At 44.7% G+C, this 25,316-nt stretch overlaps 1 protein-coding gene across 1 annotated transcript in view; it reads left to right on the top strand.

The window, feature by feature from the left end:
• LOC126185049 (nicolin-1-like) overlaps positions 1-25,316 on the top strand; it is a 148,623-nt gene that overhangs the window by 21,957 nt on the left and 101,350 nt on the right. The window contains exon 2 of the mRNA XM_049927803.1: positions 8,107-8,301. Coding sequence (XP_049783760.1) covers positions 8,122-8,301 — 180 coding nt within the window. The 5' untranslated portion in view covers positions 8,107-8,121. The remainder of the gene's footprint in view (positions 1-8,106; positions 8,302-25,316) is intronic.

The following is a 25,316-nucleotide window of genomic DNA, read 5'->3' as shown; positions in this document are numbered from 1 at the left end:
TACTTTCGCGGACAAGTGCTCTACCATCTGAGCAACTCAAGCACGACTCACGCCCTGTTCTCAGAGCTTTACTTCTGCCAGTACCTCGTCTCCTACTTTGCAAACTTTACAGAAGCTCTCCTGCGAACCTTGCAGAACTAGCACTCCTGAAAGAAAGGATATTGCGGAGGAGGAGTGCTTCTGTAAAGTTTGGAAAGTAGGAGACGAGATACCGGCAGAAGTAAAGCTGTGAGGACTGGCCGTGAGTCGTGCTTGGGTAGCTCAGATGGTGGAGCACTTGCCCGCGAAAGGCAAAGGTCCTGATTTTTAGTGTCGATCGGGCACACAGTTTTAATCTGCCAGGAAGTTTCAAATCAGCGCACACTCCGCTGCAGAGTGAAAATCTCATTCTGGAATCTGTCTTTTGTCAAAGTCGATTATCTCAGTGGCTCTTCCAATTTGCAGTCCATATCTCATCCCCCCCCCCCCCCCCCCCCGGGTCTGCTCCGCTTACATACTTTTGTTACCGCGTCACGTGCCCGTGCCCGTGCCCGCAACGCCACAGGGCGGCATCCAACGTCGCGATGGGCAGTGGTCATAATGCTTTGGCTGACCAGTCTAGATCCAGTGCTACATCGGAAAAATGTATCGCAGTACTATTGTGAGCAAATAAACAATCATTTATTCAATAGTGCAGAATATGTTAGCATATTACAGACGATTCTAAACACATTCTTGTTCAAAATTATTAAAAACAAGTAGAAATTACCTTTATTTCTTGAAGTCATGCTAACATTGCGATAAAAAGTTTTCTTCAATCAGATGCTGAAACGTACTGGGAACTTGCAGAAACGAAAACAAACGACACGCCGGAAACACATGGTGTTCAGAAATGGTTCAAATGGTTCAAATGGTTCTGAGCACTATGGGACTTAACATGTGAGGTCATCAGTCCCCTAGAATTTAGAACTACTTAAACCTAACTAACCTAAGGACATCACACACATCCATGGCCGAGGCAGGATTCGAACCTGCGACCGTAGTGGTCGCGCGGTTCCAGACTGAAGCGCCTAGAACCGCTCGGCCACGCCGGCCGGCAGTACATGATGTAAGGTATACGCTACAGTCAGGCACAGCAAGTTTAGTTAATCGCCTGAGCTAGAAACAAATACAAGTTTGATGTAGCGATGACTGAGGAGGCTGTGTAATTGCGGAATTGGTCACTAGATGTCAAGAGAGGTGAGCTCGCCAATATAAAACGGGAGGCGTGTATTGTGTTGTCATTAGAGACGCAGTAACAGCAGACTGAGGCGGTGAGGAGAGCTCACTGACTTCGAATGTGCACTAGCCATTGGATGTCACCTGAGCAACAGATACGTCAGGGAAATTTCAATCCATCTAAAGCTGCACAAGTCAACTGTTAGAGAGGTTACTGTGAAGTAGAAACGTGAAGGAGCAACCACAGCTGAACCAAGGCCACAAAGACGTCACGTACTGGCGGGCAGGACTGTTGGGAATTGCGGAAGGCGGTTGCAAAATATCAGCGTAAGAAATCGCTCGTGAGTTCAAAAGTACTACTAGCACTCCATGTAGCACAAAGACTGTGAATACGTCGTTAATAAGCATCGGGTATACAGGTCGAGCAGCTCCCCATAAGCCACACATTTCTTGACGGCAACTTAGCCCGGAAGAGTTTACTGATAAAGACGCCGGCCGTGAAAGCCTACATGGAATGACCAAAGCTGCTGTTTATTTACTGGCTGACTAGTTTCGAGCTTAGCCCGTTTTCACAAGCCACCTATTATAGAGAACAAAATTTGTTATGAATGGATGTTTAGAATGTGGATAATAAAAGTATTAGTGATAAAATGGTTCATGTGGTAACTACTTACGTATTTACATTTAGAAAATGGTTTGTGTGTACAGTTAAATGTACCTCATATCAGCGTTAAACGATGTCACAGTTGTAGCTACACCTCACGGTATTCTATTCATGTTTGTGCATAATATACACTCCTGGAAATTGAAATAAGAACACCGTGAATTCATTGTCCCAGGAAGGGGAAACTTTATTGACACATTCCTGGGTCAGATACATCACATGATCACACTGACAGAACCACAGGCACATAGACACAGGCAACAGAGCATGCACAATGTCGGCACTAGTACAGTGTATATCCACCTTTCACAGCAATGCAGGCTCCTATTCTCCCATGGAGACGATCGTAGAGATGCTGGATGTAGTCCTGTGGAACGGCTTGCCATGCCATTTCCACCTGGCGCCTCAGTTGGACCAGCGTTCGTGCTGGACGTGCAGACCGCGTGAGACGACGCTTCATCCAGTCCCAAACATGCTCAATGGGGGACAGATCCGGAGATCTTGCTGGCCAGGGTAGTTGACTTACACCTTCTAGAGCACGTTGGGTGGCACGGGATACATGCGGACGTGCATTGTCCTGTTGGAACAGCAAGTTCCCTTGCCGGTCTAGGAATGGTAGAACGATGGGTTCGATAACGGTTTGGATGTACCGTGCACTATTCAGTGTCCCCTCGACGATCACCAGTGGTGTACGGCCAGTGTAGGAGATCGCTCCCCACACCATGATGCCGGGTGTTGGCCCTGTGTGCCTCGGTCGTATGCAGTCCTGATTGTGGCGCTCACCTGCACGGCGCCAAACACGCATACGACCATCATTGGCACCAAGGCAGAAGCGACTCTCATCGCTGAAGACGACACGTCTCCATTCGTCCCTCCATTCACGCCTGTCGCGACACCACTGGAGGCGGGCTGCACGATGTTGGGGCGTGAGCGGAAGACGGCCTAACGGTGTGCGGGACCGTAGCCCAGCTTCATGGAGACGGTTGCGAATGGTCCTCGCCGATACCCCAGGAGCAACAGTGTCCCTAATTTGCTGGGAAGTGGCGGTGCGGTCCCCTACGGAACTGCGTAGGATCCTACGGTCTTGGCGTGCATCCGTGCGTCGCTGCGGTCCGGTCCCAGGTCGACGGGCACGTGCACCTTCCGCCGACCACTGGCGACAACATCGATGTACTGTGGAGACCTCACGCCCCACGTGTTGAGCAATTCGGCGGTACGTCCACCCGGCCTCCCGTATGCCCACTATACGCCCTCGCTCAAAGTCCGTCAACTGCACATACGGTTCACGTCCACGCTGTCGCGGCATGCTACCAGTGTTACAGACTGCGATGGAGCTCCGTATGCCACGGAAAACTGGCTGACACTGACGGCGGCGGTGCACAAATGCTGCGCAGCTAGCGCCATTCGACGGCCAACACCGCGGTTCCTGGTGTGTCCGCTGTGCCGTGCGTGTGATCATTGCTTGTACAGCCCTCTCGCAGTGTCCGGAGCAAGTATGGTGGGTCTGACACACCGGTGTCAATGTGTTCTTTTTTCCATTTCCAGGAGTGTATATTATTCATAACTGTGGTACCTTCATTATCCAACATGATGTGGTTATGTGACAACAATATTGTATACACAATGCAGAATTTGTTATTACTGGATTACACTGTGTGTCACACAGGCTTATTTATTGTAGCTGTTATCGTAAATTTGACAGATGTTGATGCGAATAATTTTATTATGAGGTCTTATATAATCACTGATACTTTGGTATTGTATTAATATCACTGACTATGTTCAGTGTAAGAAGCAATGTGATGAGATGGAAGATTGTGTCTCACACTGAACATAGTGATATTAATACAATCGAGAAGTAAATTGAATACATCACAGATTATATAAGACCTCATAATAAAATTATTTGCATCAACATTTGTCAACATTACGATAAATAAGCCAATGTGGCATATAGGCGAAATCCAGTAAGAATAAATTCTCCATTGTGTATACAGTATTGTTGCCACGTGGTCGCATCCTGCTGGGTAATGAAGCTACAACAATTAAGAAAAATATATAGCCGGCCGGTGTGGCCGTGCGGTTCTAGGCGCTTCAGTCTGGAACCGTGTGACCGCTACGGTCGCAGGTTCGAATCCTGCCTCGGGCATGGATGTGTTTGATGTCGTTAGGTTAGTTAGGTTTAAGTAGTTCTAAGTTCTAGTGGACTGATGACCATAGATGTTAAGTCCCATAGTGCTCAGAGCCATTTGAACAATTTTTTTGAAAAATATATATTATGAACATACAATAATACTGTAAGTGTAACTAAATGAAAACATCTTGTAACGAAGATATGAGATTTTGTATTGTATTGTATGTTAACCGGGGACCTAGAAACGACGGAGGGACTCCGTCCCCACCGCAGCCGCAGTGGTCCACAACCCCACGACGACTACCGCAGTCCACTTCACCCCTCCGTCGCCCCACACCGAACCCAGGGTTATTGTGCGGTTCGGCCCCCGGTAACCCCCCCAGGGAACGTCTCACACCAGACGAGTGTAACCCTATGTTTGCGTGGTAGAGTAATGGTGGTGTATGCGTACGTGGAGAATTTGTTTGCGCAGCAATCGCCGACATAGTGTAACTGAGCCGGAATAAGGGGAACCAGCTCACATTCGCCGAGGAAGATGGAAAACAGCCTAGAGACCATCTACAGACTGGCCGGTTCACCGGACCTCGCCACAAACCCGCAGAGCGGATTCGTGCCGGGGACCAGGCGCTGCTTCCCGCCCGGGTGGGCTAAGATATGAGATACATTTAAGTGTAACGACATAAACAGAAGTAGCCACACCAATCATTTCCTAAATGCAAATACGTCAGTAGTTACCATACGAACCATTTTATTTCCGATATTTTTACACGCCCAGTCATAACAAATTTTGTTGTCTGTAATAGGTGGCTTAAAAGCCCGAAACTAGTCAGCCAATAAATAAACAGCAGCTTTTGTGTTAAAATGTCTTTTCGTTAGTAGCTGAGAGCTGCGAGACGCGACGTGCCAAAAACGTTTATATCCTCGCATTTCTGAAGTCAGAGCTGCAGGTAAGTGACGCTTGAGGTGGCGTAAAGAGCGACGTCACTATTCATTGGATAACTGGAAACGAGTGATTTGGAGTGATGAACCACCCTATACCCTGCCGAAATTCGATGAAAGGGTTTGCGTTTGGCGATTGCCTGGACAACGTTATCTGTCACATGTGTGGTGCCAGCTGTGAAGTAAGGAAGAGGTGGTGTTACAGTATCGAGGCTTTTCTCGTGGTTAGTGCGTGGTGCTATTGCGCTTAAGAAAACACTAAACGCACAAGGATATGGACTTGTTTCATAGTACTGAGTACAGTAGAGAAACCGTTAGGAGACGATGGTTGTTTGTCTCAACATAACAAAGCACTCAGTCATAAATCAGCATTTGCGAGGCAACGGTTTGTGGACAATAATATTCCTGAAATGAAATGGCCTATTCGGAGTCCGAACTTGTACGCAATGGAACACCTCTGGCATTTGTTATCCCTTCGATATCGCCCCAGATCCTACCATCTCTGGTTTCGGTTCTTGAGGAGGTATCGGCTGCCATCCCTCTATAGACATCCAGACGGGTCATTGAAAGTGTCTCCAGTAGAGCTCAGGACGTCATACAGGCAAATGGTGGACACAGCCCATATTAATGTCCACTAATAGGTGTCCAAAAACATTTGATGAGATAGTGCAGGTGTTGTGCGTCACGTGGAGGATAAACGTTAAGAGTTCAAGAGAGAAGACTTAGGCAGCATATTTCTTACTCCCACTTGTATCTCATGAAATGACCTCGACGAGAAAATTAGAGAAAGTGTTCTTACGGAGGACTGCCAATAGTCGTGTACTTATCAAATATCTTCTACTAATTGCTGTCGCTTACAAAATTCGATTCTTTAGGATCCGCACAAGTTTGCGTTAGTTCCTTCCCCTCCTTAAAACTTTTTCAGCCTGTCGTTTTTTCATAGGCTACGCAGAAGCCCCGCTGTTTTTATCTTCGGCTGTGTACTGTCAAATGGGGTGAAGTTGACTGATTTTGGACTTTACACTTAAGTGTTTCTGATACCAATAAAATTAATATATTGTATTTTCTTTCAGAAAAAGGAGTATTGAGCTGTAGTAATAAAATTTTTGGTTTTTATTATCTTTTGCTCCAACAGATAGGAAAATTAAAAAAATAAACTGGGTGGTTCAACTTCACCCCACGTGGGGATGAATTTTACCGATTATCTGTTATGTGATAAATGCAGATTGTTTAAGACTCTAGGCTGACTTTAAATGTTCTGAAACTTTATCAATAACAGATAATAAATCTGGTATAATAATTAAATTTTAATAATAACTTCATAAAGAACGTTTTAGGACAAAACAATGTGGTAACAAATTTCCTTTATGAAATTCCAAAGAAACACACAAAAAACGTTATCAATGAACGTTGAACCTGACATGTCAACTTCAGACCTATCCACTGTCTCTGCAAGTTCGTGATGGAAATCTGACAAATTAGTGATCCACCATCTTTTTATTGTTACTGAGCCGAACACAGATTTGATCTTTTTGTCAGGACGTGAAGCTTCTTGTCCAATCAAGACCCGGAAAATTGTGCGTAAATTTTGACAGAGCGCCTTGCCTGTCACGGAGTGACTTCGCTATGTATCGAAGATCCGTGGAAGAAGAGCATAAATCCCCAGTCTGCACAATCGAGAAGTCCCATCAGTAGAGCTTCTCCTTCTTTAGCACTAAATACTGGCTACTTGCCTTGTGTTTTGTCATGACGACCATGAATTCTGTTTATCAGGGTTCCTTTAGGAATTTTATACACTCGCCTAGACTCGTTAATGCCCATTTTTTCTTTTAAACCTTTTACGAGACACAGTTCTGAAACATCCATGCTAGATTTCTTCAATTCACTCGATTTATTTTAGAATACCTGTGGCATTTTCATCCTGACAACTCCTACGATCGAAACTATATGATGCAACAAACAGAACTGCGATCTAAGTGACAAATTCATAAGTTAACATCAGACACTTGCAACAAAGACTTTCTCACTCCACCACTAGACTAACAGAGACAGTTGTTAGTGGTGATAAACATCTTAGTAAATTAGCTTACTACGCCTATTTTCACTCGTTGCTTACATATGGCATCATATTTTGGGGTAATTCATCACTGAGGAATAAAGTATTTATTGCACAAAAGCGTGTAGTCAGAATAATAGCTGGAGTCCACCCAAGATCATCCTGCAGACATTTATTTAAGGATCTAGGGATATTCACAGTAGCTTCTCAGTACATATACTCTCTTATGAAATTAGTTATTAACAACCAAACCCAATTCAAAAGTAATAGCAGTGTGCATAACTACAATACTAGGAGAAAGGATGATCTTCACTATTCAAGATTAAATCTAACTTTGGCACAGAAAGGGGTGAATTATACTGGCACTAAAGTCTTTGGTCACTTACCAAATAGTATCAAAAGTCTGACAGATAACCAACAAGTATTTAAGAAGAAATTAAAAGAATTTCTGAATGACAACTCCTTCTACTCCATAGAGGAATTTTTAGATATAAATTTTAAAAAAATAAAAAAATATTAAAAAAATAAAAATGAAAAACACAAAAAATGAAAAAGTTGTTATATTAACTTAAGTATGTTGTTAAATTAACTTAATTATGTCATGTATTGGAAAATTTGACTCGTTCCACATCATTACGAAATATCGTATTCATGATCCATGGAACTAGTATTAATCTAATCTAATCTAATCTAATCTAATCTGTCTACGCTGTGTCACACTTTTGCTGTGTTCATTAGGTGATATTCTTGCCGCGTTAACGAACGTCTGTTAATGAAAGAACTGCTCGAGGAAAGACGGCCAACGTCACCCCAGGTTTCTCAGGAAGTCAACTTCACCCCAATTTGACCAAGAATTTGTAGAGTTTTATTTATGTGTTTATAAACAGATAATTATAATAGATTAACTTTTTTATTGCTCTAGTTGTCGTTGTGAAGATTCAGTGTATGACGTATACAAGACGTAGACTCGTAAGTTGTTTTATTTCACTCACACCTACATAAATTTTAATTCAGCTGTGTATACTGCTGCATGTCTCTCAGAACTTATATGAAGACTAAGTAGTCATTTAAATTTATTTACAAAGTGGACTCAAAAAATTAATGTAAATCTTATAGTTTCTGTTCAAGGTCATGGAGCACAGCAATAGAAGGCAGCCATCAAACACAGGGCAAGGGAACAGAACACAGCGCCAATCAAGAGAAACTGTAGAGTTCAGTGTTAAGGGGCCGATTGCAGTAAGCCTCGATGAAGAGCAAGTCACCAGCCACGGCTGTTCTGTGGTAGAGCTGCAGTTCCAGGACCCCTCACAAGTAGGCTCTTTTTTCGTCACTTCGGTATTTCTTAATTAGAATTTCTTTTGATTCATAGAGTTTTTTATTGGTTACGTAAAACAACCAAAAGGCTGTACGCCGTCGTGAGCGTATTTTTCGTTCTGCATTAGGGAAACGTCCTGGCAGATCAAACTGCGTGTCTTTCGCTGGCAACGCTCTAATCAACTGAACTATCCAGGACGATCTGCGACTCGCCCCTACAGATCCAGATTTGCCAGTATTTCTCTCCTATTTTCCGAACTTCAGAGTAGCTAACTAATGTAGACCTTATTGATCTAGCATGTAGAGTCAGAAATCTAGCAGGTATAGACCTACAACGAATTACCTCTCCAGAGGACGCCTACTTATCATAGCACTGACCACGAGGGCGAAGTGGTTTGCATGATCACGTGAAGCTGTGAGAAACACTGTCACTGGTAAAGTCACTGGAAAGACCTGCAAAGTAAGTTCCAGCAGATGAAACAGAGAAAGGGTGGTCGACGTCCCACTCTCATGTCACATCTTAAGTCTTCACAGTATAGTCCTATGTGATAGCACCCAAGCAAACTTCAGTTTGGTGACCACTCACAGAAGCGCTGTTCTGCATTCCCAACCACAGACAACATCGAGAGAAGATGTCTACACACTTCCAGAGAAACCACATTACTTGCTACAGAAAAAAAATCAACTAATTCGTAAAGCTTTTTGTGTGAAACAAACGTTACTAACAGTCTACATCTTTATTCTTCATGTCTATATACACTCCTGGAAATTGAAATAAGAACACCGTGAATTCATTGTCACAGGAAGGGGAAACTTTATTGACACATTCCTGGGGTCAGATACATCACATGATCACACTGACAGAACCACAGGCACATAGACACAGGCAACAGAGTATGCACAATGTCGGCACTAGTACAGCGTATATCTACCTTTCGCAGCAATGCAGGCTGCTATTCTCCCATGGAGACGATCGTAGAGATGCTGGATGTAGTCCTGTGGAACGGCTTGCCATGCCATTTCCACCTGGCGCCTCAGTTGGACCAGCGTTCGTGCTGGACGTGCAGACTGCGTGAGACGACGCTTCATCCAGTCCCAAACATGCTCAATGGGGGACAGATCCGGAGATCTTGCTGGCCAGGGTAGTTGACTTACACCTTCTAGAGCACGTTGGGTGGCACGGAATACATGTGGACGTGCATTGTCCTGTTGGAACAGCAAGTTCCCTTGCCGGTCTAGGAATGGTAGAACGATGGGTTCGATGACGGTTTGGATGTACCGTGCACTATTCAGTGTCCCCTCGACGATCACCAGTGGTGTACGGCCAGTGTAGGAGATCGCTCCCCACACCATGACGCCGGGTGTTGGCCCTGTGTGCCTCGGTCGTATGCAGTCCTGATTGTGGCGCTCACCTGCACGGCGCCAAACACGCATACGACCATCATTGGCACCAAGGCAGAAGCGACTCTCATCGCTGAAGACGACACGTCTCCATTCGTCCCGCCATTCACGCCTGTCGCGACACCACTGGAGGCGGGCTGCACGATGTTGGGGCGTGAGCAGAAGACGGCCTAACGGTGTGCGGGACCGTAGCCCAGCTTCGTGGAGACGGTTGCGAATGGTCCTCGCCGATACCCCAGGAGCAACAGTGTCCCTAATTTGCTGGGAAGTGGCGGTGCGGTCCCCTACGGCACTGCGTAGGATCCTACGGTCTTGGCGTGCATCCGTGCGTCGCTGCGGTCCGGTCCCAGGTCGACGGGCACGTGCACTTTCCGCCGACCACTGGCGACAACATCGATGTACTGTGGAGACCTCACGCCCCACGTGTTGAGCAATTCGGCGGTACGTCCACCCGGCCTCCCGCATGCCCACTATACGCCCTCGCTCAAAGTCCGTCAACTGCACATACGGTTCGCGTCCACGCTGTCGCGGCATGCTACCAGTGTTAAAGACTGCGATGGAGCTCCGTATGCCACGGCAAACTGGCTGACACTGACGGCGGCGGTGCACAAATGCTGCGCAGCTAGCGCCATTCGACGGCCAACACCGCGGTTCCTGGTGTGTCCGCTGTGCCGTGCGTGTGATCATTGCTTGTACAGCCCTCTCGCAGTGTCCGGAGCAAGTATGGTGGGTCTGACACACCGGTGTCAATGTGTTCTTTTTTCCATTTCCAGGAGTGTATTTATTTCTCAACATAGTCGCCCTGGTGACGAACTCATCTCTCCCAACGAGAGACGAGTTTGTTGATACCGACACTATAGAATATTTGACTTTATTGATGGAGCCACAACCTCACCTCCGCTTACACCGCTTCATCACTATCTATCGCTTGACCCTTGTCCTGCATTTACGCAGGGTTAGCCATCGTTAATCGGATTTGGCATGTTAATGGTGAAAGTGTGGCCGGATACCCTTCCTGTCGCCACCTCGCACCCCCCGGGACGGAATTAGTGTACCCCAACTGTCTGCGTCGAGTGTAATCTATGGAATAGTGCGAATCTGTTCAGATGTCTGCGAGCCGTGTAACTGAGGCGGAACATGGGTACCAGCCCGGTATTCACGTAGCAGGATGTGGAAAACCACCTAAAAATCACATCCAAGCTGGCCGGCACATCGGCCCTCGTTGTTAATCCGCCAGGAGGATTCGACCGGGGGCGGCGCGCCTGCCCGAGTCCAGGAAGCAGCGCGTTAGCACTCTCGGCTACCCTGACGGGTTTACACCACTTCATCACTATCAAAGTGAAGTCCTCGAAGGTATTCTTTAAGTTTTGAGAACAGATGAAAATCGGATGGGACTGTGTGGAGGTTGACAAATGACATGAACCCAAGGCGTCGGATTGTTGCAGATGTCGCAGCGCTTGTATGTTGTCTGGCATTGTCATGCTGAAGGAGAGGATGCTCCATGTGTAAGCGAACTCTTCGAATTAGAAACTCGATTACAGCACGCTATTTCTCAAGCGTTGACATAGTTATGTTACTCACAGCCATGTTAAACGGTACAGTTCGGAGTCGTCTAGTGGCAGTGGGCTGCAAATATGCATACATGGAGAATAGGTATGTAGAATGTTACTAACTTTTGTTTTATTTAGAAAAATGTAAGAGCTTTTACATAAAAATTCGGAGACATTACTTTCCAGCATGCCCTCGTACAACACTCCATATAGAAACCATAAACTGTAGGATGCTTAGACTGAACATGAGCTGCGAGGATGCTTCAATAAGTAAGGTAATAAGAATTCTCACGAATGTATAAATACTCTGTGCGAGTCAAAATTCCATGTCTAGGGAGAGGAGACGAACAACTTTTTCAAACGCCACGATAGATGGAGGTAGCTGTGCTTTGCGCATCGAAATACAGTTTCAAGATAATAAAAGGAAGCAAGATCAATGTTTAACTTTCCGTCGACAATGGGATGATTAGAGACGGAGTTACAAGACTGAGGTGTTGACAGACACATGGTCGGCGAGAGAAAATAGAAATGCAATATACACTCCTGGAAATGGAAAAAAGAACACATTGACACCGGTGTGTCAGACCCACCATACTTGCTCCGGACACTGCGAGAGGGCTGTACAAGCAATGATCACACGCACGGCACAGCGGACACACCAGGAACCGCGGTGTTGGCCGTCGAATGGCGCTAGCTGCGCAGCATTTGTGCACCACCGCCGTCAGTGTCAGCCAGTTTGCCGTGGCATACGGAGCTCCATCGCAGTCTTTAACACTGGTAGCATGCCGCGACAGCGTGGACGTGAACCGTATGTGCAGTTGACGGACTTTGAGCGAGGGCGTATAGTGGGCATGCGGGAGGCCGGGTGGACGTACCGCCGAATTGCTCAACACGTGGGGCGTGAGGTCTCCACAGTACATCGATGTTGTCGCCAGTGGTCGGCGGAAGGTGCACGTGCCCGTCGACCTGGGACCGGACCGCAGCGACGCACGGATGCACGCCAAGACCGTAGGATCCTACGCAGTGCCGTAGGGGACCGCACCGCCACTTCCCAGCAAATTAGGGACACTGTTGCTCCTGGGGTATCGGCGAGGACCATTCGCAACCGTCTCCATGAAGCTGGGCTACGGTCCCGCACACCGTTAGGCCGTCTTCCGCTCACGCCCCAACATCGTGCAGCCCGCCTCCAGTGGTGTCGCGACAGGCGTGAATGGAGGGACGAATGGAGACGTGTCGTCTTCAGCAATGAGAGTCGCTTCTGCCTTGGTGCCATTGATGTTCGTATGCGTGTTTGGCGCCGTGCAGGTGAGCGCCACAATCAGGACTGCATACGACCGAGGCACACAGGGCCAACACCCGGCATCATGGTGTGGGGAGCGATCTCCTACACTGGCCGTACACCACTGGTGATCGTCGAGGGGACACTGAATAGTGCACGGTACATCCAAACCGTCATCGAACCCATCGTTCTACCATTCCTAGACCGGCAAGGGAACTTGCTGTTCCAACAGGACAATGCACGTCCGCATGTATCCCGTGCCACCCAACGTGCTCTAGAAGGTGTAAGTCAACTACCCTGGCCAGCAAGATCTCCGGATCTGTCCCCCATTGAGCATGTTTGGGACTGGATGAAGCGTCGTCTCACGCGGTCTGCACGTCCAGCACGAACGCTGGTCCAACTGAGGCGCCAGGTGGAAATGGCATGGCAAGCCGTTCCACAGGACTACATCCAGCATCTCTACGATCGTCTCCATGGGCGAATAGCAGCCTGCATTGCTGCGAAAGGTGGATATACACTGTACTAGTGCCGACATTGTGCATGCTCTGTTGCCTGTGTCTATGTGCCTGTGGTTCTGTCAGTGTGATCATGTGATGTATCTGACTCCAGGAATGTGTCAATAAAGTTTCCCCTTCCTGGGACAATGAATTCACGGTGTTCTTATTTCAATTTCCAGGAGTGTATATAAAATTTTAGCGTGTAATGAAAACATCCCCAGCTATAGTTCATCGCCATCTAATGAAAGTTCCCAGAGAGAGTGTAATGTCACAAAAACAGGTGTCGGTCGCAGGTTCGAATCCTGCCTCGGGCATGGATGTGTGTGATGTCCTTAGGTTAGTTAGGTTTAAGTAGTTCTAAGTTCTAGGGGGCTGATGACCTCAGATGTTAAGTCCCATAGTGCTCAGAGCCATTTGAACCGAAAACAGGTGTGGTTTTGGTACCAGGAATGTTTTAAAGGCAGAACACATATGCAAGGCGAGCAACCTGTCCGTCTCAGAAACATTGGATCAAACGAATCGTCGCATTCATATGCACATCAGCTGAACTTTCTTGGCACACATTGGACTACCAGGCAATGTCGAGTTTTATACCATATCCCATTTTCTAATAAGTTTTAAAATTATTACTGTCAAATGACTGAAGAGCGATGACTTGCATCCACTGACAGCCCAACCCCCGCCAATGTGGGGAGGGAGGGATGAAGTAACAATAAAGGAGAAAGAAATGGCCTATCGAAAACCGTGTTATCGTGGTGTACCTCGGCAGCTGTCAGACTGGAATAAAGCCAAACTAATGACGTTTTCAGCATTTGATGCGGTATCGGGCGGAAGATGTTCCATTTTCTCTACTACAGCCATCGCCAATTAAAAAATGTTCAAATGTGTGTAAATTCCTAAGGGGCCAACCTGCTGAGGTTATCGGTCCCAAGGCTTACACACTACTTACAGTAACTTAAACTAACTTATGCTAAGAACAACACACACTCCCATGCCCGAGGGAGGACTCGAACCTCCGGCGGAAGGGGTCGTGCAATCCGTGCCATGCCGCCTCTAACCGCGCGGCCACTCCACATCGTCAATTAATTTGCTGCCAAAATAACAGTACACAACGACCACTTGAAAATCCAATTTTCTAATGTATTTCCCTCAGCATCGTCTGATTTAGATCAACTACAATCCATTACCCTTTTTATATTTTTGTGAATGTTCGTTTATAACCGTTTTTGAAGACATTATCCATTCAAGTCGACTGCTTTTCCAGGCCTTTTGCCGTCTGACAGAATTACCGCCGGCCGAAGTGGCCGTGCGGTTAAAGGCGCTGCAGTCTGGAACCGCAAGACCGCTACGGTCGCAGGTTCGAATCCTGCCTCGGACATGGATGTTTGTGACGTCCTTAGGTTAGTTAGGTTTAACTAGTTCTAAGTTCTAGGGGACTAATGACCTCAGCAGTTGAGTCCCATAGTGCTCAGAGCCATTTGAACAGAATTACCCTGTAATCGGTAATACTCAGCTAACTTCCTGCTATCGTCAGAATTTCAACTAATGCATTCAATATCGTCAAAAACTTTCTCTAAATCTAAAAATGCTACAAATCTAGGTCTGCTTTCCTAGAATCTATCTTGTAATATAAGTCGTAGGGTCAGCACTGTCTTGCGTGTTCCCACATTTCTCCGAAGCCCAAACCGATCTTTCCTGAGGTTGGCTTATGTCAGTTTTTTTCCATTCTTCTGCAAATAATTCGAGGCAATATTTTGCAACCATAACTTACTACATTGATGGTTCGGCAATATTTACAAGTATCTGGGGTACCCGCCGTCGCTCAGAGAGTTAGTAAACGAATTTTTCCATTCAAAAAACAGAATCCTGGTGTTCGTCTCCTGAATATTTTCATGTTGCAAAATTTACGGGTCTTAACCAGTTTTTTCCATTACGACATGTTTGTGTTTGTTATATTCTTCCGTTGGGTCGCAGTGGAATGCTTCATTTGTCACATTGTACTGTTTATTAGTTCTCGTCCGCGCTTCTCGTAGGGTGATATTTTCATGGCTCGCTTGAGTACGCAATCTTTTATTGTAAGACTGTGTCGCAATTCTTGATTCTTCAATAAGTTCATTTCATTGTTCTTCGGTTTCTCTGCTTCTCACGGTGCTTATTCTCGTTCATTGGGAACTTGAACGTGCTTCGCGCTCTTCGTCGGTTTCACTTTTCACCTTTCTTTTCGTGTTCGCCGTTTTGATTCAGAACTGGCAAGATCGCCTCGTGCTTTACGCTTGGGCACTGTCTAAAATATAAATCAAATCAACTTTTTGTCAACAAACACACTAAGGACACTTTACACACTTTATTTTCGATTCATATTCAGTCGCTGTATCACTATGACTACTCACACTTCACTGTTTGTTTTTATTCACTCATTGCACTACTTTTTCGGTTCCTCCCTTCGTACTGATAAGAAACTGATGTTCGTACCCACGACGAGTCGTGCTTTGTACACCCCCACCAATGGGTAGCCCCACAAATGACGAATTCCAGAACATACCAAAAAGGCTTCCAATAGTCCAAAACGTTCCAGAACATTCTACAACATTCGAGAGTGTTCTGGAATGTTCCACAATGATCTGGGGTGTTCCAGGATGTTACCGAACATTCAGAAGTCTTCCAGAATATTCCAGACTATTCCCGAACGTTCCAGAACATCCAGAATCATTGTGAAACATTATGGAATGTTGTGGAATGTTCTCGAATACTCTAGAATATTCTGGAATGTTCACCAATATTCTCGAATGTTCTGGAATGTTCTAGAAATTTCTAGAGGGCGAAATTTCCCAGCTCTTATAACTTCAAAAGCACGCCTTCCGGGTAAAAACGAGACCCTTCTTCATGGATGGAGATAGATGGCTACCACACCATAGAACTCGCTTGATCGTACCAGGACTCGTTTCTATGTTTCAGCGGCACGCACATAGTACACTTTCTTTTATAACATACACTGAAGAACCAACAAACTCGTACACCTGCCTAATATCGTGTAGGGGCCCCCGAGCACGCAGGAATGCCGCAAAATGGTTCAAATGGCTCTGAGCACTGTGGGACTTAACATCTTAGGTCATCAGTCCCCTTGAACTTAGAACTACTTAAACCTAACTAACCTAAGGACATCAAACACATCCATGCTCGAGGCAGGATTCGAACCTGCGACCGTAGCAGTCCCGCGGTTCCGGACCGAAGCGCCTAGAACAGCACGGCCACCGCGGCCGGCGAATGCCGCAACATGACGTTGCATGGACTCGACTAATGTCTGAAGTAGTGCTCGAGGGAACTGACACCATGAATCCTGCAGGGCTGTCCATAAACCGTAAGAGTATGAGGAGGTGGAGAGCTCTTCTCGACAGCACGTTGCCAGGTATCACAGACATGCTCAATAATGTTCATGACTGGGAGTTTGGTGGCCAGAGGAAGTGTTTAAACAGAGAAGCGTGTTCATGATGCCACTCTGTAACAATTCTGGATGTGTGGGGTGTTGCATTGTCCTGATGGAATTGCCCAAGTAGGCCGGAATGCACAATGGACAGGAATGGATGCAGGTGATCAGACAAGAGCTGACATTCGTGTCACCTGTCACAGTCATATCTTGACGTATCAGGGGTCCTATATCACTCCAACTGCACACGCCCCACACCATTACAGAGCCTCCACAAGCCTGATCAGTCCCCTGCTGACACGCAGGATCAATGGATTCATGAGGTTGTCTTCACACTCGTACACGTCCATCCGCTCGATACAATTTGAAACGAGACTCGCCCGAACACGCAAATGTTTCCAGTCATCAACAGTCCAATGTTGGTGTTCACGGGCCCAGGTGAGGCGTAAATCTTTGTGTCGTGCAGTCATCAAGGGTACATGAATGGGCCTTCGGCTCCGAAAGCCCATATAGATGATGTTCCGTTGAATGGTTCGCACGCCGACACTTGTTGATGGTTCAGCATTGAAATCTGCAACAATTTGCGGAAGGATTGCAATTCTGGCACGTTGAACGATTCTCTTCAGTCGTCGTTGGTCCCGTTCTTGCAGGATATTTTTCCGGCCTCAGAGATGTCGGAGATTTGATGATCAGGTTCCTGATATTCACGGTAGACTCGTAAAACGGTCCTACGGGAAAATCCCCATTTCATCACTACCTCTGGGATGCTGTGTCCCATCGCTCGTGCGCCGACTGTAACACGGCGTTCAAATTCAGTTAACTCTCGATAACCTGCTATTATAGCAGCAGTAACCGATCTAACAACTCCGCCAGGCACTTTTTGTCTTATACAGGCGTTGCCGACCGCAGTGCCGTATCTCCGCATTTGAATACGCATGCCTATATCAGTTTCTTTGGCACTTCAGTGTGTATTGATTTTCAGCCCCTGGCTTATTTGGAATTAAAATTGTTACATTCTTCATCTCATGAAGTCTGAGGGTATTTCACCTGTCTCATATATGTTGAATACCGAGTGGAATATTTTTGTCATGGCTAGCTCTGTCAAGGATTTTAATAGTTCCAATGTAACATCGTCTATTCTAGGTACCTTCTTTCGATTTAGGTCTTTCTGTTCTCTCTCTAATTCTTCTCGCAGTACAATATCTCCCATTTCATCTACATCTACTTCCTCTTGCTTTTCCATGGTATTTCTATATATTCCGTCTGCCTGTTAGCCTTCCCCTCTTTGCTTAGTACTGGCTTGCATCTAAATCCTAGATATGCATACAGCTGCTTCTCATATCGCCGTAGTCATGCATGCTACTATAGCTTTGAATTTGTTCTATAGCCATTCCTGCCTTCCATGTTGCACTTCCTGCAAGTCTCATTTGCCTCCTTCATTTGCTACATTTTTATATTTCTTCTTCTTCCATCGATTCAGTTCAGTATCTACCATAGTATCCATGGATATCTGCTGCGTCTTGTCTTTTACTGTCCAATGTTCTGCTGCCTTCACTACTTAACCTCTCAAAAGTTACCCATTCGTCTGCTACTGAATTCATTTCCCCCGTCTCTGGCAGTCTTTGCCTAACGCTCCCTCCGTAACACTTAACAACCTCTGGTTCCTTCAATTCATCCTGGTAACATATTCTAGATTTCCTACCTTTCAGCAATTTCGTCGGTTCTAATCTGCGGTTTATAGCCAATAACTTGTGGTTGGAATCATCATTCGGCCCTGGAAATATTTCGCAGTTTAAAATAACCTTCATAAATCTCTGTCTTACCATTATGTAATGTATCTGAATTCTTCGGATGTCTCCAAGCCTCTTCCACCTATACTACATTCTTTTAAATTGTGCTACGTGCAATTTTCTACCTGGCTGCTTTCCTTTTGACTATTTTCCCCCAGTCAAAGATCAGATAATATTTTTCCGTCTTTCCACTTTCGAATACCACTCATCCACCACAATTATATTTTCATCTCTCTTGATTATAAGAATAATTTCTATAACCTTATTATAGATTTTTCCAATCTCTGCATCACCTCCGGAGCTAGCATGCATATAAATATTGTACTAATGTGGTAGATGTTGGCTTTGTGTCTATTTTGGCTATGGCAGATAAGACACTCTTCCAGCTGTGATCTCCTTAACTCATTTAACGTGAATGCCGGGATGATTCCTTTGAAAGGACACGGCCGATTCCCTCCCCGTCTCTTCTGCATCAAGAACTGCGCTCCGTTTGACCTCAATATCGCAACGGCGACGAGACGTTAAATTCTAATCTTCCTTCCTTATTTCTACTGTGCATTTTCTGTTTTGTATTTATCGTCACACTGTTTTGTGAACGCTGTGTTCTCGACGTATCTTAAGTTCAGCAGTCACTTTCGTGGCGCTACTCTTCTAGCTAACAGTCCTCTTTACTGTCCTTCTGTCTTTATCAGCAATTTTTTTCTTCCGCTTCTTGTTTGGCGGGTGAAGGTTTCTTCTGACGTTTTTCTGCTATCACGACAGCAGATAAAGCAGTACCTGCAGTTGATTGGCAACTGTCGTCACCATATGAGTGACTGTAGGCTACACATTGTTTAACAGATTTCGCTAATTTCCCAGTTTTACACGAGGGAAGTATCGCACAGATGATCGTGCCATATTTAGATATTGCATTACTCCCACTTCGAGGCTTGAAGTAAGTTCCAGAGTAGTAACTGTGGTACATGGATAACTGTGCATCCCATTTCACTAGAGTATTCCTTATGTCATAATAAGAGGGAAACAGCCAGGCAACCAGATGACCTGTCCTGTTTTAAATGACATTGGGATGAATGTGGTACGAGTGTGGGCCTCAGGTCTCACTTATCGTTAAAACATACAAGTATTTGTTTTTTATTTTCTTTCCTCTTTCTTCAGTAAAAAAATTTTATTCAGAAATAAACATGTTTTATTTGAAACAGTGAACTCTATATGTTTATGCACACAGAAAATAGGATTCTTAATGTTAATATTTTGGAAATATATGATTTTCAATACACGTTTTTATTGATGCTCTAAAATGCTTTATAAATGCAAGAAAATAATAATCTACCAATAATTCCTAGCAAGTAATAATTTGCTACTGTCAGTAGATAAATTTTTACTTTTTATGATAAGCTTAAAAACCATTATTTTTTGCAATACATAAATACGCTCCACACATCTCTTATCTTGGAATTACAGCCACGTTTCTTGCATTTTGAGACATCCCTTGCCTCAACAAATGTTGGTAGTTCGCCAACATTGTAAAACCTAACTTCTGAAACTAGTTGAAACGCAGCTCTTCTTGAATTTTTTCACATTTCCTACATATCTACTTCTTCAGTATCAGAGTAATTCACTGTACAAGGACACCCTCTTCTTCCGGCTACTGTCCCATCCTAATGTTCTTATTGTTTACCAGTTAGTTTCATTAATCTCATTAAGCTCATTAAGCCAATATTTAATCAAACACGAGACTTCGTCATCTTCCCAATCATATAATTCCGTAATGCTGTCATTAAGAGGAGCTTCTAATTGTCATCAGTTGATATTTCATGCATTGCTGTAGTGTTTAAAAACAACGGTTATTTCAGTATTCGATTGTCGAAAACCAAATTGAAATAAGCAGATATGCATTATGATCTGCGGTCCACGTACGAGAACCATCAGATAATGTGTTATTTCATAGTAACGAACAAAATTTATGCAAATCTAAATTAATTCTCAACATCTATAATAGTTATTGAACGTTAGGGAAAAAATACAGATTGCCAGTTTAATATTCAGGCATAATATTTATTTACTAAACTTTTCGATTTGTAGAAGTAACCATTTTCTGCATACCTTTAGCAGCAAACTAACACACGAATATTTCCGTGCGAGTTGCTGCGTTCTGGTTTTAAAACTAAGAACTAGAAGGTCCACATTCGTGGACCATCGGTACATGAGCGGGAAAATACGCCAATTTTCAGAGAAAAAAAAATGAATGGAGGTCCACATGTGTGGAACGAGGGAACGAAGCGGTCAAAGTGAACAACTGATGACGATGTTGTTGGAGACAGAGAACTTGCTTTGATCGTGCGCGAGTGGAGAAGGAAATCAACCGTGCCATTTTCAAGTGAACCTTCGCGCCTCTGTCTCGATTTAGTTTGAAAATCAAAGGAAATCTTTAATCAGGGTGCCTAGACAGTGGTCTGAACCCAACACTTCCCGAATATGAGTTGACTGTACCAATCTTTGCGACATCTCGATGGGTACAAGCCGAAGAATTTGACAACTGGTTAAACTATATACTTACACTATATGCTTGGAAGAAGTATCGCCAATAAGATGCAAGTTTGTCAAGAGCTTCTCTCCTGGGGCATCAAGAGGATCGGAACATGATTGTAATACTGAAGTTCCCATGTAATACATGGGCTCCGATAGGCCGCCAGCGGTACCATACGACATCAGGCCACGATAATCTGAATAGGGAGATCCAATGATTCGATCGCGGACAAGATCGTCTAGAAAGTGACGTGCTGCTGTCCCTCTGACGAGCACTGTTATGCTTAGCGATTATAATTCACCATCTATTTTCGGACTTTACAGTTAGAGGCTTTTCGACATTAAAGCATTTATTTTTCTTCGTGGTTTTTTAGGCACGTAGTACTACATCACACAAAGAATATGATACATCTTATTACTACAAATAAAATTTATGGGTCAACAGAAGCGTCCGATCTTACCCGTCGGCTTTGACCCGTGACGTAAGCGTGTTGTGGTGTGTGACGTCATTACGGCGCGGAGTTTGATTTGCGATTGTGGCGTGTTTGTAGATGTCTTGTTTTTGTTTGTCGTGCTCTCTGGTGGTGTGTTCATGGTTTTCGTTTGTTTCGTTTGTTTCGTGTGGTGGGGTCAGTTTTCTGTTGCTCAGGTGTTGGATTTGAAGCGGAATTTCTATTAGTGAGTTAATGGTTAATTTAATGCTCATTGCTGTACGTCGGGTGAGTTTGTTATTGAGTGTATTTGGTTGTGGTTCGGTTGATCTGTAGCGTAGCCCTGAATACGAGGTTAGGTTGGGAGTTTTTTTTTGGAATGCGGCCGCGGCAGCGGCCGCCTATGATTCGAAAATATTGATTTGACACTAATGAACATGTATACGTAATATGAAGCAATTTGATGAACATATTGATCTGTAGCGTAGCCCACTTGAGGTTAGGTTGGGAGTTTTCTTTTTGGAATGCGGCCGCGGCAGCGGCCGCCTATGATTCGAAAATATTGATTTGACACTAATGAAGCCTGTGGGGGGATGGGGGGGCACTGCAGACTCCCCCCACCGCATAACGACACATGATGATCAAATTTTGAAAAAAAATGAAAAATTTTTTCCGTACCTGCTAAACTGCATAAGTGCCGATGTATGTAGGTGTAAGGGAAGCTTTCGTTTCTTAGTTTTCTATTGGGGGATGTGATCGGTAGGTTCTGTTGAGCTATATAGGTTAAGGGAAGTGTCCGATTATGGATAGGAATGTGTTTTTTGGTATTTGGTCAGTTTTGTGATGTTGATTTATTTCGTTGTTTTGCGTGGTTTTGAATGGCGGTCGGTGGCTACATTTCTGTATATTTAGTTTCTCCGCACCCAGAAACCCCTAATTTCCCACGCTTGTCCCGTTACAGTCATTAGGCTTTTTGTGAAACTTGTGTATTTCAGTGTTTACAATACGTATGCGATGTTTTTATATCCGCCATATTGGAATTGTTTATAGTCGTTTCCGCGGTATTTGTGACGTCATGGGTCAAAGCCGACGGGTAAGATCGGACGCTTCTGTATTTCCAAATTTATTATGGTTCAACTACCCGCCGACGAGAGGTCTCTGGAGACGAAATACAAGCTCATAACGAACAAGAATGGGTCAGGAAGTAAACCGTCGCTTTTTCTTGAGGAATCAATCTACACTACTGGCCATTAAAATTGCTACACCAAGGAGAAATAAAGATCATAAACGGGTATTCATTGGACAAATATATTATACTAGAACTGACATGTGATTAAATTTTCACGCAATTCGGGTGCATAGATCCTGAGAAATCAGTACCCAGAACAACCACCTCTGGCCGTAATAACGGCCTTGATACGCCTGCGCATTCAGTCAAACAGAGCTTGGATGGCGTGTACAGGTACAGCTGCCAATGCAGCTTCAACACAATACCACTGTTCATCAAGAGTAGTGACTGGCGTATTGTGACGAGCCAGTTGTTCGGTCACCATTGACCAGACGTTTTCAATTGGTGAGAGATCTGGAGAATATGTTGGCCAGGGCAGCAGTCGAACATTTTCTGTATCCAGAACGACACGTACAGGACCTGCAACATGCGGTCGTGCATTGTCCTGCTGAAATGTAGGGTTTCGCAAGGATCGAATGAAGGGTAGAGCCACGGGTCGTAACACATCTGAAATGTAACGTCCACTGTTCAAAGTGCCGTCAATACGAACAAGAGGTGACCGAGACGTGTAACCAATGGCACCCCATACCATCAAACCGGGTGATAGGCCAGTATGGCGATGACGAATACACGCTTCCAATGTGCGTTCACCGCGATGTCACCAAACACGGATGCGACCATCATGATGCTGTAAACAGGACCTGGATTCATCCGAAAAAATGACGTTTCGCCATTCGTGCACCCAGGTTCGTCGTTGAGTACACCAGCTCAGGCGCTCCTGTCTGTGACGCAGCGTCAAGGGTAACCGCAGCCATGGTCTCCGAGCTGATAGTCCATGCTTCTGCAAACGTCGTGGAACTGTTCGTGCAGATGGTTGTTGTCTTGCAAACGTCCCCATCTGTTGACTCAGGGATCGAGACGTGGCTGCACGATCCGTTACAGCCACGCGGATAAGATGCCTGTCATCCCGACTGCTAGTGATACGAGGCCGTTGGGATTAGCACGGCGTTCCGTATTACCCTCCTAAACCCACCGACTCCATATTCTGCTAACAGTCATGGATCTCGACCAACGCGAGCAGCAGTCTCGCGATACGATAAACCGAAATCGCGATAGGTTACCATCCGACCTTTATCAAAGTCGGAAACGTGATGGTACACATTTCTCCTCCTTACAAGAGGCATCACAACAACGTTTCACCAGGCAACGCCGGTCAACTGCTGTTTGTGTATTCAAAATCGGTTGGAAACGTTCCTCATGTCAGCACGTTGTAGGTGTTGCCACCGGCGCCAACCTTGTGTGAATGCTCTGAAAAGCTAATCATTTGCATATCACAGCATCTTCTTCCTGTCGGTTAAATTTCGCGTCTGTAGCACGTCATCTTCGTGGTACAGCAATTTTAATGGCCAGTAGTGTAGCATACGCCGGAAGAGAAACCGACAGAGACCTAAACCTGGATGGCAGCTTAACGCTGTAGAGGTATAGTATTCTGAGACAAGTAATTTGAGACACGGTACGTGGATCGTAAGAATCGGAAAACTGCTGAACACTGGCTGTGAAAACTTGGCCTAGTTGTCTGTTTATAGGTATAATCGCGTCAGCTACTTACCACAGTGATATTTTACTTCACAACACTTTCTTTTTAAGAATTTCCCACAATATGCACTAAAAGAAGTAGAACGTGTTACACTATTAATGCCTTCAATATCGCCAGTGTGACCGTGTTCAGAAATAAGTATGTAGACACCAAGAATAAAGAAGTTGAATGTTAATAATATTTGTTTTATTTAAAACGCTTCAAGAGTTTTCACGTAAAAAAATTCGGAGGCATTGCCTTTCAGCACTCTCTCGTAGAAGCAGTCATGTCATTATGCTTCATGATATCTGTGTAGCAACGTGAGGACGCAAAATTAGGTGAGATGTTCCGTGTTAAGAATAAACTGCCTGTGTTCCTTATGGTCATTATTTCCAACGTGATTTAACCACGGCCGAGGTACTGATACCCCAGGAACTCAAGAAGTTATGGTATCCGTGGGTATTATGCACACCTAACGGAATCGCATTTAAGCAGTGGAATCTATTCACTGGAGTAGTGCACAAGGCTAAAACGGGACGAAATAGAAAATAAATTTAATTAAGACAGTCTTGTCTCGGTAGATCGTGAACGTCTTACGTTGCATTCATGTGTCCTTTAACAGTCGTTCACGTCAGACCATCATAAAATGGAATCGCGCTGGCAAAATTAAGTTCTTTACCATTTCTTTCTCATATTTAAAGTCCAGTGCTGTGCGATAAAAGCTGTAAAGCGCTATACGGGAAAGAAAGAAAGTGTATAGCAAAAATTTTGAGACCTGCTAAGAGATATTTTGAAAAGTCCCTTCTACATGATATTTAAGGAGACTTCCAGAAAACAAAAAAGAAAGAAAGTGTATAGCAAAAATTTTGAGACCTGCTAAGAGAAATTTTGAAAAGTCCCTTCTACATGATATTTAAGGAGACTTTCAGAAAACAACAACAAGAAAATTTTATAAAACTTTCAGTACTAAAGTAAAGAAGTAGCAGCCGAAAAGTCTATGTTTTAAAAGAGAAAACCGCGCACTAGCTATAAATAATGAAGAGAACTGTGACTTGTTAGCGGAGTACTGTAAAAAGCCCCTCAATTGTGAGAAATGAGTGATATCTTTCAAAAAAGCAGAACCTGAGAATATTATTCCAAATTCAAAACCACCAGATACTGAAATACAAAACATAATTAAACAACTCAAAGATAATGTTTCTGGAGAAGATTCAGTTGTAGAGATATAGAAAAATACCAACATTGATGTGATTGAAAAGCTTTAGGGGGAAATTTGGTACAATGAGAAAATTCCAAAAGAATGGAAATGC

The sequence above is a fragment of the Schistocerca cancellata genome, chromosome 4 (assembly GCF_023864275.1).
Source record: "Schistocerca cancellata isolate TAMUIC-IGC-003103 chromosome 4, iqSchCanc2.1, whole genome shotgun sequence".
In the NCBI taxonomy this organism is placed as follows: Eukaryota; Metazoa; Arthropoda; class Insecta; order Orthoptera; family Acrididae; genus Schistocerca; species Schistocerca cancellata.
Note: the sequence above shows the minus strand (reverse complement) of the source record. Positions and strands in the feature narration are given on the sequence as shown.